This window comes from Eublepharis macularius, chromosome 2 (genome assembly GCF_028583425.1).
Source record: "Eublepharis macularius isolate TG4126 chromosome 2, MPM_Emac_v1.0, whole genome shotgun sequence".
Classification (NCBI taxonomy): domain Eukaryota; kingdom Metazoa; phylum Chordata; class Lepidosauria; order Squamata; family Eublepharidae; genus Eublepharis; species Eublepharis macularius.
The window spans coordinates 199,360,780-199,379,113 of record NC_072791.1 but is presented as its reverse complement, the minus strand read 5'-3'; the positions used below and the strand labels follow the sequence as shown (position 1 = coordinate 199,379,113).

Below are 18,334 nucleotides of genomic sequence, written 5' to 3'. Positions count from 1 at the left end.
AACCTTACAGCACTGAAATTCAAGATATTGCAGCCCTGTTTCACTCCAAGGTTTAAAATTATCCAAAGGCTCCTCAGAGAAAAAACTCAAATGTTTCCTTCTGTTTTGCTGCCTCATTTTTTTTTTTTTTACAATGATGCTATGGATGGACAAAAGCCACCTAAATCAATCAGTTTTTCAATGGCTATCTAGCTTAATCCCAACATCCTTACGTAAACCCAAATCCCACCGAATTTTTTTCATTGTTTAAGTTGCAAACTGCCCGGAGCAGGTTGTTGGAGAGGCGGCATATACCTTTTTCAAATAAATTAAGTGAAATGGAGAGGGGCAGGGAGGAAGTTCTGTAGACTTTCCTTCAAATTTACACAGAGGTTTATTTCTCTGTACCGGTGTAAAAAGTCTGCCAAGAAAACATCGTGATGCGACGTCCCCCCATGGGTCAGTAATAACTCGATGCTTGCACAGGGGACTACCTTTACCTACCTTTACCACTGTAACAGTCATTTAATTGACTGAGGCAAGTGTTTCCCAATCAGCCTTGCAAAACAGGACTATTATTGACATTTTTACAATGAGATGGGGCTGGCCTCACATCTGCCAGCCCCCTCTCACCTCACATTTGTCCTGAAAGTCCTGAGTCACTGTCCCAGAGGAGAGATGGGGATGGGTGTGGTTACTCCAGGAGGAGAAAAGGAACTTTGCTAAGAAGGAAGCATTTTTTGTATTATTATTTGAAAACAATGCCTGTTGTTAAGATGGTGCATGTATTTGGACTCATGAAACCACCTTACGCTGAATCAGACTCTTGGTCCATCAAGGTCAGCATTGTCTGCTCAGAGCGGCAGCTGCTCTCCAGGGTCTCATGTGAAGGCCTTTCACATCACTTACTCTGTGGTCTTTTCAACTGGAGATGCCAGAGATTGAACATGAAACCTTTTTCATGCCAGGCAGATGTTTTACCACTGAACCACGGCCTCTTCCCACAGACCTCCAGAACTCAACGTAGCACTGTGGCCACGGGGACTCCCACATGCTTTTCAAAAAAGCCTGGGCCACCCAGAGTCAGGAGGAAAGCAGATTTTACCCTTATTGTATTTCCATGAGTAGCACCTTTTTCTCCCTCTTCTCCCATAGTAGGTGCCTGCCTTCTGTGCCTTTGATTCTCTCTGCTAGAGTGCATGTTGGAAATTGGCTGTTTTTACATTTCTAAAATGGAGTCCCTGACATTCCAAACTCATCTCTGCTGACTGCTTGGCTGAGATTTTGCCCTTCTGCACAGCACGTGGTTTTGCTTCAGTAATTCAAAGCGAATAGCTTTGTGGCTAACATTCTCGTCACGTGGTACACTGTGAGGTTTGGATGTGTTGTGAGTTTACCTGTGAACAGGGCTGAAAGGAAGCTGGTATAAGCACTTGTAAAAAAGAGGGTCAAAGTGATACCGCCTATCTTCCTGTTTTGAGACCTCAAAAAGAAAGTGGACTTAGAAGAGTTTAACTATGTTTAGGATTGCACTGTAAGTTACCTTCACACCTGTCTGAAGGATTAGTGCATGAACAGTCTTTCTTAAAGACAGGTAATTGGACTACATGGGTTTTGGTGATTTCAGTCTCAAGGAGTCTAAATTATGCCCTATTTGGGACAACTGAGTAGACACTTTAAAGCAGGGGTCCCAGGACAGGGTGGTGAGCTCAATTACAGAATACCCACCATGGGAGGTGATACCATGGCCACTGCAGGAGGCAGAGCCACACCCACACCCACACCCACACACACACACACCCCACACACAAGAGGCCCAAGTCCAGGGAACAAGAAAATTAATTTCAAACAATAGACTGGGAAAGAGGAGTGAGTGAGAGAAGGGGAAGTGAAACTGACAGAGCCTTGGAGAGGCAAAGAGGAAATTAACAAACCCTCTGAGCAGCAATCTCCCTGGCTCTGGAGAGAGGGGAAATTGTGACAAAGCCTTCTTATCTCTTTTAAAATTCAGCTTCCCAGCTAACATTGTGACTCCCTTCATGTGCTCTTCCTCGTGTGATTCATCTCTTGTAGCCTGGCTCTTGGTCACAAAGCATGAGGAGGTTTGAACATTCCACATAAATCTGGTAAGCCTTTGTTAACTATATTCGCATCACAGGGCTTCCTATAATCTTTGTCTATTTGGGACCTTACCGAATACAGCCACCAAAGACGGTGCTCCTTCAAATAAGAACAATGATCTCCAAATGAGAGTTTTCTTGTGGCTTCTATTTGTCCTCCCAAGGTAACATTACTCAATTTTGTTTCTTCATCCCAGTAGTCTTTGGTGAATCCTGGAAGCCATTTTGCACTCAGGGGCAAGTATTTTAATTCTGTAACATATCCTGTATTCTATTTCAAGCCTTTAAGAAGCGCTCTTGCATCATGCCCTGGAACATATTTCTTCTCCCCCCAGCCCCCAACCAGGCTTTTGTTTGTTTGTTTTCTGTACTGAACACCATTCTGATAAAGAACTCTTAAAAGCTTGTGATATTTTAGTGGGGTCTAATAAAAAAAATTACACTATGTTTGTTTTTGTAATTTTTCAGTACGTCAACATGGCTCCCTACTTTGTCTATTTTAGGAGGAAAAAAACAGCTGTGATCAACCCACTCCATAATCACCCATTTTAATAAGTGCTTCCTAAATGGTTAGAAATATGCTGCACGATAGAGTATCTGCTCCTTGTCCTGTCCCCTGCCCTAGAACAATTCTCTAATATGCAGTACCCTCAGAGATTTCTTGACTGAAAATGTGATTTCTTCTTTCGAGTGAATGAATAAACCTTGTCTGGCATAAGATGTGGATAGAATAAGCCATGAGCTCAAACACAGCCGAACAACCCTTTAGGGGCCAAAGAGACTTTAGGTTGGATCCAGTACAAAATTTCTGCTTATGCTAAATCTCATGCACAAGTGGAAACACAAGAAAATCAACACAATAAGCACGGGTTGTAAGTCAAGCTTTTTGTACTCCCGCTTGTATTCTCTCATACGCAAGATCTTGTGCAAATTATTTTTGAGCACTATAATATATAGGGAGGTGTTGCACTAGGTGTTGCACAAGAGCTCGTGCAAGCAGAAGTGCATTAAGTCCATTTATATTTCCACTTGCTCATCACTGGATCCAAGCCAAAGTGTGTGCATGTGAACAAAGCTTCCATGTTGCTGGGCTCCATCTGTGGCATAGCTCTACGTCACAGTTCATTCATGCGCGCTCCATCTACTGTCTCAGTGGTGTAGACCAGACACAGGGTTACCATCTAAGTCAAAATAGGACAGATCCTGAAAAAGTAGGTTGCTAGAGCTCTGTCCCTTGGAAACACAGCACAGAGCTAATGTGGTTGCTCTTACTGTTCCCCTTCAGCTTTGTAATATCAAAACCAGAGTAAGCCTTGCCACCTTGTGCTAAGGAAATAAATACCATTGACTAGTGCCATGGCTGACCATCCAAGCAATGTAGCAGATAAGGTAGAAGGTAACCAGAATGTCTACCCCATGACTATTTATTTAGAAATCTGCTGAGTTTGCATTACAGATGAAGATAGTTGAAAAACAGTTAATTAGAACGTTTATATGAACCACTGTTCAATATGACAGTCTGCTACCACATCTGTCTTGAACGAAACACAATCTCTAGTGCTATACAATCAGTTATGAGATATTTGAAGACATCTAGAGTTGGGTTCCATTGCTGTTACGTTTTCTGAACTCAAAAGCTTCCATAACAGAAGCCAGCAACATCCAGAGGATAGAATAGTTATATTAGGTGACCAACATTAAAGTCCAAACAGTTCCCACTAACTATGAAATGCTCAGCTGGTCAGTATCTAAAGAACGTTTGAACATTACATGCTTAACAGGAACTACTGATGTACAAAAGAGTCACAATTCAGAATGCCCACTAGAATGGGCCAAGATACAGTTATCATCTACAATTAACATCTGTGGAATTGCTGGAATCCAGGGGCAAATATCCCACTTGGCCTCTACCATCCATCTGTAGAATGGGAATTAGAAATCTCTTTCAACGTAGCACAGTACTTGAAGGACCACCTTCTCCCATACTGTCCAGCTCACCAGTTAACATTCTCTTCATGAGGTCTACTCTCTGTACCCCTGCCTTCAGAGGTGAGGCAGAGACAGGGCTTTTTCGGTGGTAGCTCTTCGCCTGTGGAATGCCCTTCCTCTTGAGGTTCATATGGCACCTACTCCACAGACTTTTAGGTGCCAAGCCAATACATTTCTTTTCTTATCTAGCTTTTGAATGAAGGGGTTTGATCTTTAAATGTTGTTTTTAAAATCTGTTTCTAACCTGAGAATTGTTTTAATCTGTTAAATATTTTATACACTTTTCCTGTTTTGACTGGGTTTTTAATGGCTTGGATCCTGCAAGGAGTGGGGTACAATTTTTGCCAATCTTCTTATGGGAGATCTCTGATCTCCCCCCCCCAGCTATTCATGGGGGAGGGTGTCCCATCCCCCAGGAGTAGTATTTTGAGTTATGCTTTGGTTGTCATGGGAGGGAGAAATCAATAACAATCATCCCCTGCACCCACAGAAATCTAGCCAATGTATTGTTCATTTTAATTATGTTTATTATTTTAATGATTTAATAATGTTTCACTTTGTCAGCTGCCTTACACAGGTTTTTGAAGAAGTGGCATATAAATGTTCTAAATAAATATTTAGAAAGTTGAAGAATGGCCTTTTGCAAGTAAAAATAGTATATAAATTAGTAAACAATTATTTCATCCCTCCTGCAATGCCTTCTGTTAAATCACTGTGTCCAAAGTTGTTGGATGACCCAGTGCTTTGTCTTGATTGTAATGATAAATCAAAATACATTTATTTAGGCGTAACAAAAATGCTCTCTCAAATGTTTTTAAGTCTGCAACTCTATGCCAACTTCCTTTGGACTTAATAATAATAACAACAACAACTTACACATGATCTAGTCCTAATAATGGGGTTTACTTCTGAATAAATGTGCATTGGATCAGGCTGTGTTCCCAGTTATAGTTAAATGGAAGTAAGCACCACTGAAATCATCTTCTGAGTAAATATACATATGAATGACTGAATATATACTATAACTACTAAATAGATGGCACTCGTAAGTACTAAAAAAGAAAAATAGCAATACCATCACACCGAATAACTCTTGAATATGGATTCAAAAGCTGGAAATATTCTTATTTTTTCCCATCCAAGAGATTAACTGTCAACAAGAAAGTTTACTTGATAAAAGTATATAGCAGGGGCAGCTGACTGACATTTTAATATGCGTTTCATTTGACTTAGAAATTAAACCAACAAAGCTGCAGGTGGACAAAGATGGTTTTAAAGCTTGCCCTGGTTTTTAAAATAAGCACCCCGAAAGGATTGTGATTTTGTGCAAGTGTGGTCAGTTCCTATTCACTTGACTTGCAGCCAATCGCACAATACCTTTTTATAAAAAAGAGAGACCAAAAAAAAAAAAAACCTTCACATTTGGTTTGCAGCAGCTGAAGGAGCATCAGATTTAAACTGGCTGAGAAATTGATTTGGTACTCTCTTTAGCATAGCGGGGAGTAGACAACTTTGGTGCAGCAGTGTGTTCCAATATCAAATCTCAGCCGTGGTAACAAAAACCATGATTCAAACTCCCAGCTGTCGGGGATGAATGTACTTGATCAGTCGTGCAGTCAACCTTTATATTGACTGAAAAAAGAATCAGATAATAGAAATTACAGTACCTTAGGAACTGGATGAGCTGGAGAAACTGTAGCTGGCCAGACTACACTATAAGGAGCATTTCTTTGTCTCCGGAAAAAGAGATATCTTCTTTGCTCAATGCTTGACTGCTTGTGTAAGTAGATATGATTAACTGATGAAGGGAAAAGTCGCTGGCAGCCAGTCACACAACCTGTGGATTGGTATATATAGCATAAAGAAATGGTTAAACAGACCTTATCAGATTACTACATTACAGTCATATTAAAAACAAACAAAATCTGTGTCATGTATGAAAATCAACCCTCTTCAAGTATATGTACTATCACAGAATAGTGGAACTGGAATTGACCTTGAGATCATCTTGTCTAAGCTTCAGGGTCAAAGAGTTTTAGCAAACTTGTCCATATACTAGAAGGCAGCATTTTACTTATCCGTATTTTACCATACCAGGTCAATCACGTCACAGTTAAATAACTCAGTCCTAGCAAGGTCAGGCACAAAAGTTTTATTCAATATGCCCTAAGGATTAGCTGAAGTTTCCCAGAGAAGACAACCAGTCATAGCCAAACAAAGGAAATCAGTTAGTTTGTTATCATGATTTGTGTCTGCATCAAAGTCTTTCTCACTTCATTAATTTATCCTCGTCAACCTTAGGCAAATCCTGTGGAGATTCTTTTTCCTGTCATCATAGTCAGTAAAGAACCTACTCCGGAATTTGTTCTTCGATGATGAGAGATTTTCATTATCGCTTTGGCAATTTGTTCCTATAACTTTATTTATCCTTAATCTCTGTAAATACTTCCCATAATCAATTTTCATACTGTTACCATATGGCTTTAGACTATAAATAAGAACACAGATATCGTTTCAGTTGGAGCCAATGATCCATGAGCAGAGCTCCACAGGTAGAACCAGGGCTTTTTTTCAGCTGGAACGCGGTGGAACGGAGTTCCGGAACCGCTTGAAAATGGTCACATGGCTGGTGCCCCCACCCCCTGATCTCCAGACAGAGGGGAGTTTAGATTGCCCTGTGTCAGCAGTGCGGAGGGCAATCTAAACTCCCCTCTGTCTGGAGATCAGCGGATGGGGCCACCAGCCATGTGACCATTTTCTCCAAGGGCCACCCACTGAGTTCCACCACCTCTTTTCCCAGAAAAAAAGCCCTGGGTAGAACAGAACTTTTCTCCTGCGGTAGCCCCCTATGCTCACCCACCCCAGCAAAACCCTCCCCTTATAGTGCAAGGGATACCCTGTAAAATTACTGGTGTGATATGGGGGCCTGCTGTGGGAGGTGGCTATTAAAGGACTTCTGTCTTTGAGAGAATTTGGTACCGGAGTACCAAGGAGAAATGGTAGCAAACAGTGCTGAATAGCTAGATTCTGGGCATGCCAGAAGAAAGGATCAATCAGTATCCTAAACTCAAGAAGAAGGAGATGATAATTCTGAAATCTATTGATTTCACCCTCATTCCCTTCCTTCTACTGGGCCAAGTAGCTCACCTGGTCATTATCTATGGTTGAAACTGGGAGTAAATCCCATGGTCCCTACAGTTAGGATGAAGTTGAACACATTTGGATCAGCATATTTGGTTTGCGAGCCTTAAGTTTTGACAATGATCATCATTTATTGCAAACCTTAAATAAAGCCAAGGGGCTGTGGTTGCTGTCTTTATTGTACTGCTTTTCAAGCATTTCAAGAATGCCATGATCAAAATAAATTGAAAAGACACATTGACACATCGTGTAGAGTTATCTCCATATTGACGCAGATATCTTTCTTATGTCTTCTAGTCCCATTCAGTGATTTATTTTAAATTGTTTAAAAATCCGGTTTTAGAAAAGGTTGATTTTGTTTCCTTCCTTCAGGGATTTTAGCATTTTGGTTCTACCACTTTTTCTTCTACAAAAATATAGCCTTTGTAGCTATGGTAGAAACATTTTTCTTCTACATTTATAAAAATATTTGGCTTCTTTTATGCTCCCCCCCTCCAGTATTCCATAGAATGTATGAAATACAGAAGCCTGTCTGTCACCCATTTATTTTAATTAGAACAGTGGGACATTCCTTTCAGGAGCCCAAAAAATACAGAACAAAAGGCCTGAGTGAATAGGAGCTGCCATTTTAAGAATTTCTGCAGGGTTCATAATGTTCTTTCCAGATTTTGACAAGTGGCAAGCAAGGGAAAATTGCTTGGATTTGTATAGCACCTCAAGGGACGGCAGAGGCCCAACATATTATGGGCAAGTTCTTACTTTCCATTATGCCGCAAGTATAGTACACGGACAAATGGGACAGGAATGGAGAGGGAGAGCTCAATCCAGTTTTCTCAGAGGAGCTTGAAATTTATGGAGGACATCCTATGGTAATCAAGAAGCAGAGAAGATTGCTTCTTATATTAGGAGTCAACCTGTAACTGTTTTCCTGTATGTCTTTAGGATTTAAGGATCTTTAAGGATGGCTTGTAGGAACACAAGTAATATCTGTATGTGACAGAGGCATGCAAATTTAAGCCACTAGACAATGGTTCACAACCCTGTCAGGGAGCCTGAGATATACTATCTCATTTGTCTATGCCTTCTAATGCATATACAAAGACAAGGAGGAATAATAATACAGGAATCATCTCATTCCAGCAAAAGAAGAAGAAGAAGAAGAAGAAGAAGAAACTACATAAAAAGTTGTCCTGGGGAACAAAACTTCCTATGTACAAATGGGTTGACATAAGGACCCAAAATGCAGTTGTCCTGGAGAACAAAACGTCCTATGTACAAATGGGTTGACATAAGGACCCAAAATGCAGTTGTCCTGGGGAACAAAACTTCCTATGTACAAATGGGTTGACATAAGGACCGAAAAAGCAGTTGTCCTGGGGAACAAAACTTCCTGTGTACAAATGGGTTGACATAAGGACCCAAAATGCAGAGACTCGTGAGCAACGCAGAAGACTCAAGAAAGAGAGAGATGGAACTAGGCATCAGAACTTACTCAAGGAACCTTTATATTTTCTGGGACAGTAGGAAGCAGAAGAGAATGGAAGCAGGGAAGCAGCCTGGGCCTAAACCCAGGCACCTCTCAGTCCCTCTGGTTCATTCAAGTTATACTGTCTCTGGCAAGGTACATAGTTGTCTGTTTTTCTCTTTGTGCAGACTACGAGTATTTTCAGTTTCTTCCCAGCCTGAACTATGGTCTTTGTTCCTCTGTCATAACTGGAGCAACTACTGAGCAATTGGGAACCTCAAAAGAGGCCCCCACTTGAAGAGCTTGATAGGAACACATTATCAGAGGTATTCTCTGATAATTACACTCTAACAGGCGCCCTAATTCAGCTGGGGCAGTACTCTACTGCAGTCTTAGCCTAATGGTTAATTAGCCTAATGGTTAATTACAAAGAGAATATACTAAAAAGTAGCTCTTTGCTCCTAAAAACAAGAAAAAGCAACTTCCATTACACCATCTTCTAATGTCTTATAAAAGCAAACCCAGATTCTCTTTCCTTTATAACAGAAGGACTTTCTTTACAGTCTCTTCCAGCCATCTCTTCTCCTTTGGTGATTCTTTCCTTTTTCATCTCACCCCCCACACACATGGCCCCTAATGACTCAGGGAGAGAATCTAGAGGGACACATCTTGTTCTCACACGGCTTCTGATTTCTGCAAGTATTTTATCCAAAACATATTTATGATGATAACTACAGTTGACTGCAGCACTTTAGTAGTGAACATTTTTCAATCCTTATTTCATATGACCTCATGACCAACCTGTGAAGCGAACACTCTGAAAAACTTGTTGGTCTGTAAGATGCCACTGGACTCGCTTTGCACAAGTTATTACAGCCTGCTATTCCCCCCTTCCCCCCACCCCCACACATCTGTGATCCCTCTAAATTTGCCTAATCCAGTATCTCTGTCCTGCCAAGATGTCCTTCTGCTTGGGTCTCAAACTTAATTCTGTGATGATGGATCTCCTAATCTTCCCATTCAAATCAGTGAGCATGTAACTAGGCTCCTTGATAGATTTGTGTCCGAGGCGCCATTATCTCCTCTGTTTTGTATGCTTTTGGTCTTGAGTTTTCTTTCTATTTCCAAGCCACCACCAAGTCCTGCTGCAGCAACATCACCAAGAACTTTCTCCTCTTATCTGAAGCTCAACCAGGAATCATTGTTGGGTAGACAGACAACAAATTACGGTAGCCTGCCTGTTGTAGGCAAGCCCCTTTCTCTCTCTTCTTCAGCTGAATCAGAACATGTCAACTAAACCTAAACCGAAAAAGTCAGCTCCTTGAGGCCAAACTAAATAAAGCAAAACAGGACAAGCAAGCTTTCAAGTGCTACAGAACACTTCTGCGGGGAAGGACATTGCAGGCCCTGCCCTTAAAGAGTGCCTAGAAGTTGTGTAAAATGCCAGGTAGATTTGAACTGCTGTTCTCTATTCATGTTCTCTATTCTATTCAAGAAGTTGTGCAGAATAAGTCTTCTCATACATCCCCATGTGCCAGTTGCAGTCCACAGGTTGCCACCTGCTAATTCCCTCTGCTTAAGGTAGCCTGCCTGGTGGCAACTAGAGCCTTTTCCATTGTAGCTCCCCAAGCTGTGCAACAGGCTACCTGAAGAGGTGAAGCGGACGCTTCCTCAAGAAATTTTCAGGAGGTACTGCAAGCCATTTTATTTGTGAGGGCTTTTAACAGGGTATAGACCACAAGGTATTCAGAGAGGCGGGGAGGAGTAGATCTAGGATTTTATTTTATTCTGTACATTTTAAATTGTCCTTTGTACGCTGCCTTAAGCCACAAGGAAAGGTGGGATGTAAATATTTTAATAAATAATAATCAAGTGTTAAGTTAAACGATGATAAACAAGTAGACTAGAGTTGCCAACTCCAGGCTGGGAAATTCCTGCAGATTTGAGGGTGGAACCTGGGGAAGGCAGGGTTTGAGAGGAGGGGAAGGGCCTCAGCGGGGTATAATTCCACAGAGCCCACCCTCCTAACCAGCTGTTTCCTCCAGGGGAACTGATGGAAAAGATCTCCAGGCCTCATCTGGAGGATGGCAACCCTAAGGAGAGCCAGCTCTCACAGGCCTTCCTCTTCATGACCACCTCATGCTAGTGCCCTCTCATCCAGTTACTTGGCTAAGCAACAAGGGATGAAATCCAATTGCAAGCAGGATTCCCAGTCTTCTTTGTGGACGGGAAAGAACAAAGAGTGCCAGTGGGTCCTCTGTTGCTCGATACAGTAATGGAGGATGTGTTTATGTATGTGTGTGATTAAACTAAAAGCCACTTCAAAAGAAGCCATTTACAAGTCAACTCAGACCAAATCTTTAAACTTAGAAGTCTGTTGCAAATTAGGCAGTGATAGTCCGTCCGTCACAGAGGTATATTTCGAAGTCTGCCTCTAAGAGAAGTGTCTTGCTTCCAATGTACCTGAGACCATCAGACTATACATGGATATTTAAAGAGAGGGTGGGGGGCAGAAAAAGGAAGCAGCACCCTTTTCAGTTCTATGGCATGAGGCTCCGTACAAACATCAGAAGACTGGACTTGGGTTCAGATCACTTCGCAACAAATAAAATAATAATAAGGTATTATGCCGGGGGGGGGGGAATCTTCCACTTGCTGTTTCTTATGCGTCAGAATGAAAGAACAAGTCACATTAAGAACATGCCTCTATGCTCTGCAGACATGGCAGAGCACAGGGCCATCCCCTGCCCCCTGGGCTTCAGAGACTGGCATAAGCCCCCAGCCAATTGCTTTGGCATGAGGATACGGCAAGATTTGCCCTCCTGTATCAAAGCAGCAGGTATAAGCAGCATTGCTATTTCAGCACTCTGCAAAAATGCTACACGGGGGAGAGGGTTAATGGTGTGGGGAGGGGGACGTAAGGCTAGCAGTCTCTGCTCTATCCTAAAGCCTGTGGAGCAAGTCCCCAGCTCCCTCTTGTGACTGCTGCAAGTTGTAGCAAGGATTTTTCCCCTTTAACAGCAAGCTGGTTCATTTGTCTCCCAGCAGAGACTCGTGTTGCACTAACCTACAGCACAGAATAGGACCCGGCAGTGCTACAAAGAAGAGCCTTGCCATCAACTATATAGGAAACACACTCACGTAAAATCAAACCGCTCTGTTTGAAGCCCTGTAAAGCGAGCTTAAGAAAACAAGGTTGAGAAAGGGAGGGCACAAAGGAAATCTACATGCGTTTGGTCTTAAGAACCAGTGGATCAGCATGTTTTCATTTCAAATGATACACTTTTAACAATCTCCAAATCTATACTCTGTTTTCCAAGCTCCAACATTCACAGTCAATTTGATACACCAACATCATCAATCACTAGAGACAGCTGCAACCGGCTGTGTTCCCCAACCTAGTTCACACAGCCAAACCCCACCATCCTCCCACTGTACAGACATGTATGCCCGTGTCAAATTCTGTTTACTCCTGTTTACTCTACAATTGACAGCCTCTCTGTGCATCAAGCTGTTCGGAATTCTAATTGTACATCTTAAAGAATTACAAAATGTGGGTTTAGGGATTTGAGAGTGGCAATTCAGCTTTAGCTGTAGATATCTGCCCATGGGTTTGGTCAAGACTGAATGCCTACCAGGGGAGGCAGTTCCAGTTTTGGGGAAATGCTTCTACCAGAAACAGAGAACAAACCTCACTGGAAAAACAGATGAAAAACAACAACAACCTCAAAACTGCAGCACAACCCCCGCTCCTAAAAATGATATAGCATTGGTTTCCCCCTGAGACTGCAAATATGTCGCAGAAATTCCAAAGAATAAATAATTTTTTAAATAATATCGTGTAGTAAGTAATAGCCGTGTTCAAAACAACAACAAAATCCCATCAGCATTTTTTAAATGGTTCAAAGAGAACTTATTCATAACCACAGTGAACAAGAAAACAACAGGAACGCGTCTCACCATGGATGGACCTCCTCAGCAAATCCTTGTTATATTAACTAGCACTTAGTAATAAACAAGGGGTTCTCCCCCTCTATGTGCACCTGAAACAAAATCTTTTTATGAAAACCATACTTGACTATCTTTTTAAAATGGATTTACCTAAAGAGGATAAACACAGTACGAGAAAGACAAGGATGGGGGTGATTTTCATTTTACAGCAGGCAGCGTGCCCCAAATTCATTAGCCTCTTTACTCTAGGTCCATTTAATTGTTATGTGTTCATGCATGCGACACTATATAATGAAATGCTCCCATTTCACCCACTGAGTAGTAAGGAGTTTTACGTGTACTTCCATTATGACCCTTAATTAAGTTGATTTTAGTAATTCAAATCTGACTTTTCTTTTCGGTCAACAAGATTCTTTACTTCTCCACCCCTACCATCGCCACCTTCTCCCTCCAACTCCAAGGGAAAGGTTGGCTACGACTCCTTTTAAAGTGTTTCTTATTTAACAGTTGCAGAAATAATTGCTTTGTGTTTTCAGAGAGCTGCAGCCTATTCCATTAATAACCAGATCTTCCAATAACTAGAAGTCCATGTTATTTTCAACACACATTAGCGCAAGTGCTCTCGTGTTTCATCAAGCTATTAAAACCTGTTTAGTTAACCTTTCAATTAAGCGGTTGTAAATTTGCCACAGAAGAAACCACAGTATAAATAAAAGCAACACCTAATGTATATATAGAGAGAGACAGAAACAGAGAGAGACAGAGAGAGTAAACAATTTAAATATTGTAAAATTGTGATACAAGATTGTAGACACCACCAAATATATCAAAAACATATGAACCTAAATCCTATTTATTTATTTATTTATTTATTTTCTACTCTGCCTTTCACCTAATCGGAGACCCATTTTATCCTCCTGTGAGGCTGGTTCTGCTGAAAGTGGGCAACTGGCTCAGAGTTACCCAACAAACTTCAGTGTCAGATTGAGATTTAAAACTTGGGTCTCTCAGATGCTAGATTGACACTCTAACCACTACACAACACCATAATGGGGCCTTTATAAGCAACTGACTAGTGAATTAATAAAGTTTTGTATAACTAAACCATTAGCTCTTTCCAACAGTGCTGTGCTTACCTGTTCCAAATACTTCCCACTAGTACTTGAGCCAGATTCCAAATAGTTTGGAGATTTGCTTAAAACCATGTTTTGAAAAAAATTTAATTGCTAAATGATTTTGTACACATTTCGATATATTAGAATAGTGTATGAACAAATGAACGATCCAATCGGTTTCTCCCGCGTTAGGCAATTGTGTTTCACGACGAGCTAATTTAAGCTTATAAAAATCCTCCCAACGCCATGAGTTTACAGTAGGTCAGTTCAGAAAGTTCCATGGAGTCCAAACCACAATATGGAAGTTTTTATCTATGATGACTCCAGGCTTTTAAAGATATTAAATCGTTCAAATGTTCGCAGCTGCAATTCTAACTTTTGCGCTGCAGGATAAACAACTGCCTAGGTTATTGTTACAAAGAAAAACCCACGTGATCCTGATATTGCCATATCTCTGTTATGTGAGAGTGGCACATGTGCTGGAAGACTACGCCATGGAAGATGAAAGGGTAGCATGTGCAGAAGATGTGGGGCTCACATTTCATACGCAATAACCTGTACATTTGGCAAAAGCAAGAAACAACACAGGGAGTGCCTCAGGCAGAAGCTCAACCTGATTGGGGCAAAGGGGGGGGGAGACAAGAGCCCTTGAAATTAAACAAAAAGCAAATCCAGCCTGTTGACAGATGTTGATTACATCAAAGCAATGAAACATTTTCTTTCCCCCTCCATTCCTTGATGTTTAATGCCACCTCCTTACACTAAGGAACCAGGGTATCTCTTAAGTCAACTTTTCTGCATGTAACAATTTTTAGCAGGAGGAGGGTCTTGGCTTCTTGAAACAAAGGGGCATTCAACACAGGCATGTCTGCACCCCCGTGCTGATCACACCATCCTCGGTCCCTTCCTTCAGGGGTTAACTACTCTGGCAGCCAAATAAAACACTGCAAGAACTGTGCAATTATGGAGACAGTCAAAGGGCAGGCTCTATTTTGAAATCTATTTGCACAGACAAGGCCTTCCAATTTAACTTGCAGGAAGCAAGCTGGTAAAGAGAGAGAGGGAGAGAGAGAGAGAGAGAGACTCTCTTGCTCCAGATGCTTTTTCCACCCATTGCCTCCACGGGCAGGAAATCATGGCTGCGGACAGGCCCCTTAGAAGAAACGTTTAGCCCAAAGGAAGACAATTCACATGTGGGCCACTCTCCTTCTCCTCCACTCTCCACAAACACTAGTTGCAAATGCCCTGGAGGCTCCCTGAGGCCTGATACGACAGACAGGAAGTAGCCTCCCTCCCCTCTGCTTCCCTTGTGAACAGATCATATTTTTTAGGCCATCAAAAGAGGCAGGATCTGGGAATCTTCTTAACCTTTCATATCCTCACAGACCTTTGGCATTATCAGGTTCTAAAGAAAGTGATTTGTACCACTAACCTGTAAAATCACTCAATCCAAGTCATGGGATTATATCCTGCATTTCCTCATAGCACAAGGCAATTTAAAACGCCACAATTTAACTCCCCCCCCTCAAAAAAAACCCACCCTCTTTCCACAAAAGACACTCCACATACAGTCCACTCCCCTCCCCTGTTCTCCACAAACACCACACAAAAGAAAATTGGAAATGTTCACTTATCACAAATTCTAAGTAAAACCCCAAATGTTACCACATTAATTCAAAAAGGTGAGAAGGTGGTGGTTAAGTAATGAAAGCCCATTTGGGACCTGTGAGTTGCCAGCCTCCAGGTGGGGGTTGGAGATATCCTGGAATCACAACTGATCTCTAGGCCACAGAGATCAGTTCCCCTGGAGAAAATGGCTGCTTTGGAAGGTGGATTCTATGGCATTATGCCATGCTGAGGTCTCTCCTCTCCTCAAACCTTGCCCTCTCCAGGCTCCACCCCCCAAATCTCCAGGAATTTCCCATCCTGGAAATAGCAACCCTACTGTCTGGGATACTAGTCTCAATCTGCTTTCAAGCAGGACCTGTGGTTTTAGGTAAATTGGTGTCTCTCACAGCCCAATCCTCAATTCATTAAAAAAAAAGTAATTTCTTCACCTTATATTTACTGCTTCAGTCTCAGTTCCCCATCAGGGGAAAAAAAGGGGGGGGGATCTTGATCTGCCCACAGTGAGTATGAAGACAAATCGGGCAAATTAAAAGCACCACCTAAATTGTTTAAATGTATCTAAAGCATCATCTATATATCTATATCCAGGGCTTTTTTTCTGGGAAAAGAGGTGGTGGAACTCAGTGGTGGAACTCAGGACCGCACAATGACATCACTTTGGGTCAGCTGGAACAAAGGAGGAGTTTTTTAAAGTTTAAATCGCCCTTGGTGAAAATGGTTACATGGCTAGTGGCCTCGCCCCCTGATCTCCAGACAGAGGGGAGTTTAGATTGCCCTCTGAGCCACTTGAGTGGAGTTTAAATTGCCCTCCACTTGGCACGGAGGGCAATCTAAACTCCCTTCTGTCTGGAGATCAGGGGGCGGGGACACCAGTCAGGTGACCATTTTCAAGAGGTGCCGGAACTCTGTTCCACCGCGTTCCAGCTGAAAAAAAGCCCCATCTATATCATATATACATACACACATCACATATATCTATATATCACCTACATACACACAGTTTCCATGGCACACACTAGCAGCACATAAAGCCAAACAACTCGTAATGTGCATTCTGAAGAAAGGCTTTGGACACAGGAGGTCTGGATCAGTTCTCATGGGCTCCCGCCATGCTCTATGAGGAAAAACTGCCAGGGCTGTAATTTGGAATAGAGTTTGGTCCCACTAAATGCAGGTTTAGCTCTCATCTAAATGATGTCCCTCTCTTCTTTCTCTTATATGGCAAACATGATATAGTAGTAGGGTCTTCGACTAGGACCAAGGAAGACAAGGTTCGAACCCTCACTCAACCACGAGCCTTGCTAGGCAACGTGGGTCCAGTCTAGGGTTGCCAGGTCCAGGTTGGGAAATTCCTGGAGATTTTGGGGGTGGAGCCTGGAAAGAGTGGAATTTGGGGAGGGGCTTCAATGGAGTATAATGCCATAGAGTATACCCTCCAAAGCAGCCATTTTCTCCAGAGGAACTGATCCCTGTGGCTTGGAGATCAGTTGTAATTCTGGGAGATCTCCAGCCACCACCTGGAGTATACTAAGTATAAATATATGAGACAGCACTTTATGCATTGATTGTTGATATTGACATTCTTGTACCTCCCGGGTGGGTTTTCCCACTTTTGCAGTTCTATTCGTACCAGGGCGAGCCTATCTGATATTGGTGGTACCACCTGGAGGCTGGCAACCCTAGTCCAGTCACTCTCTTTTACTGTAGCCTACTTCACTGGGTTGTTGTGAGGATAAAAGAGAGGAAGGGAGTACCATTTACACCCCCACTGAACTCCTTGAAGAAAGCCCAGGATAAAATGTAATAGAGATGAATAGCTAAGTGGCTGCTATTCAGTCATATGAGAAGTAATAAAAATGCTGCTTAGGGGCTATGCTGTTTTTCATACACACAAACATCTACGAGTCTCTGTAACATACAGGCTGTCTGTCCACATAAAGCCCTGTCATAATTACTAGCATTTTGATTGCTGTAAATAAAAAATAATCACTCTGCACATTTCATATAATTGAAATGAAATGGAAAATGATAGGAGAAATAGAAACAAAATGTAATTTGCATCACGCATGACCTAAGTCGGCTCCCAGGCCTACTCAATCCAGTGACCAATCTTTGATTGAATCAGATTGTGTGGCATATTTTTAAGTGACCGTTTTATATTCAATTGTTTGAAACTCTTCTACTACCCCACCTGTCAGCCAGAATTCTCAAAGAAGCTTTCAACACTTTTAAAAAACCTGAATACATAGCTAGGCTAAATCTAGGTCACACGTTAGTCAATGTGTCATAAGCAAGTAATTCGCTTGCTTGAACTCTGTTCTTACGATTATGGTGCCCCCAAAAGATTAGGGTGCCCCAAAGACTTTATCTGTTGGAAGGGTATGTCATGAAAAGGGATACTCTTTTAATATAATGCGCTATCATTAGGACTGACTCCATGGATGAAAAAACATGGTTGATTCACCTTGTATCTTTATCATAAGCTGAGCACAATAATACCACATTCAATACCTGAAGATAATATCTTCTCATTTATTTGAGTACACATTTTTTGCCTCCTTTCCTTCAACAAGCTCAGAGAGGCATACATTTTTCTGTGCTCCTATGTTTTGTCCTCACATACAACTCTACGACATAGGTCAGGCTCAGAGAAAGAGAGTGACTTGCTCAGGGCCACAAGCTTTGTGACAGAGTTGGGATGTGAACCTGGATGTCCCAGATCCTATTCTGACATTAATCACTACAGCACTTTGGCTTTTATTTCTGCTTTCAATGATTATTATTTCATTATTTCCTTCCCGGTGTATCTATGGCTTTGCCCAAGGCAGCTGATAGAGATAAAAATTCTCTCATAATGCTCCCAGAATGTAAGGGGAATAACTGAGTCAATGAGTTTCTAAGCAATTCCCGAATATCTCCTCCAAAAGGGGAGGGCAGAGGATCTT

General features: G+C 41.9%; 1 protein-coding gene across 1 annotated transcript in view; it reads right to left on the bottom strand.

The window, feature by feature from the left end:
• METAP1D (methionyl aminopeptidase type 1D, mitochondrial) overlaps window positions 1–18,334 on the bottom strand; it is a 91,710-nt gene that overhangs the window by 41,344 nt on the left and 32,032 nt on the right. Inside the window, exon 2 of the mRNA XM_054972545.1 lies at window positions 5,756–5,925. Within this exon, the coding sequence (XP_054828520.1) occupies window positions 5,756–5,925 (170 nt within the window). The remainder of the gene's footprint in view (window positions 1–5,755; window positions 5,926–18,334) is intronic.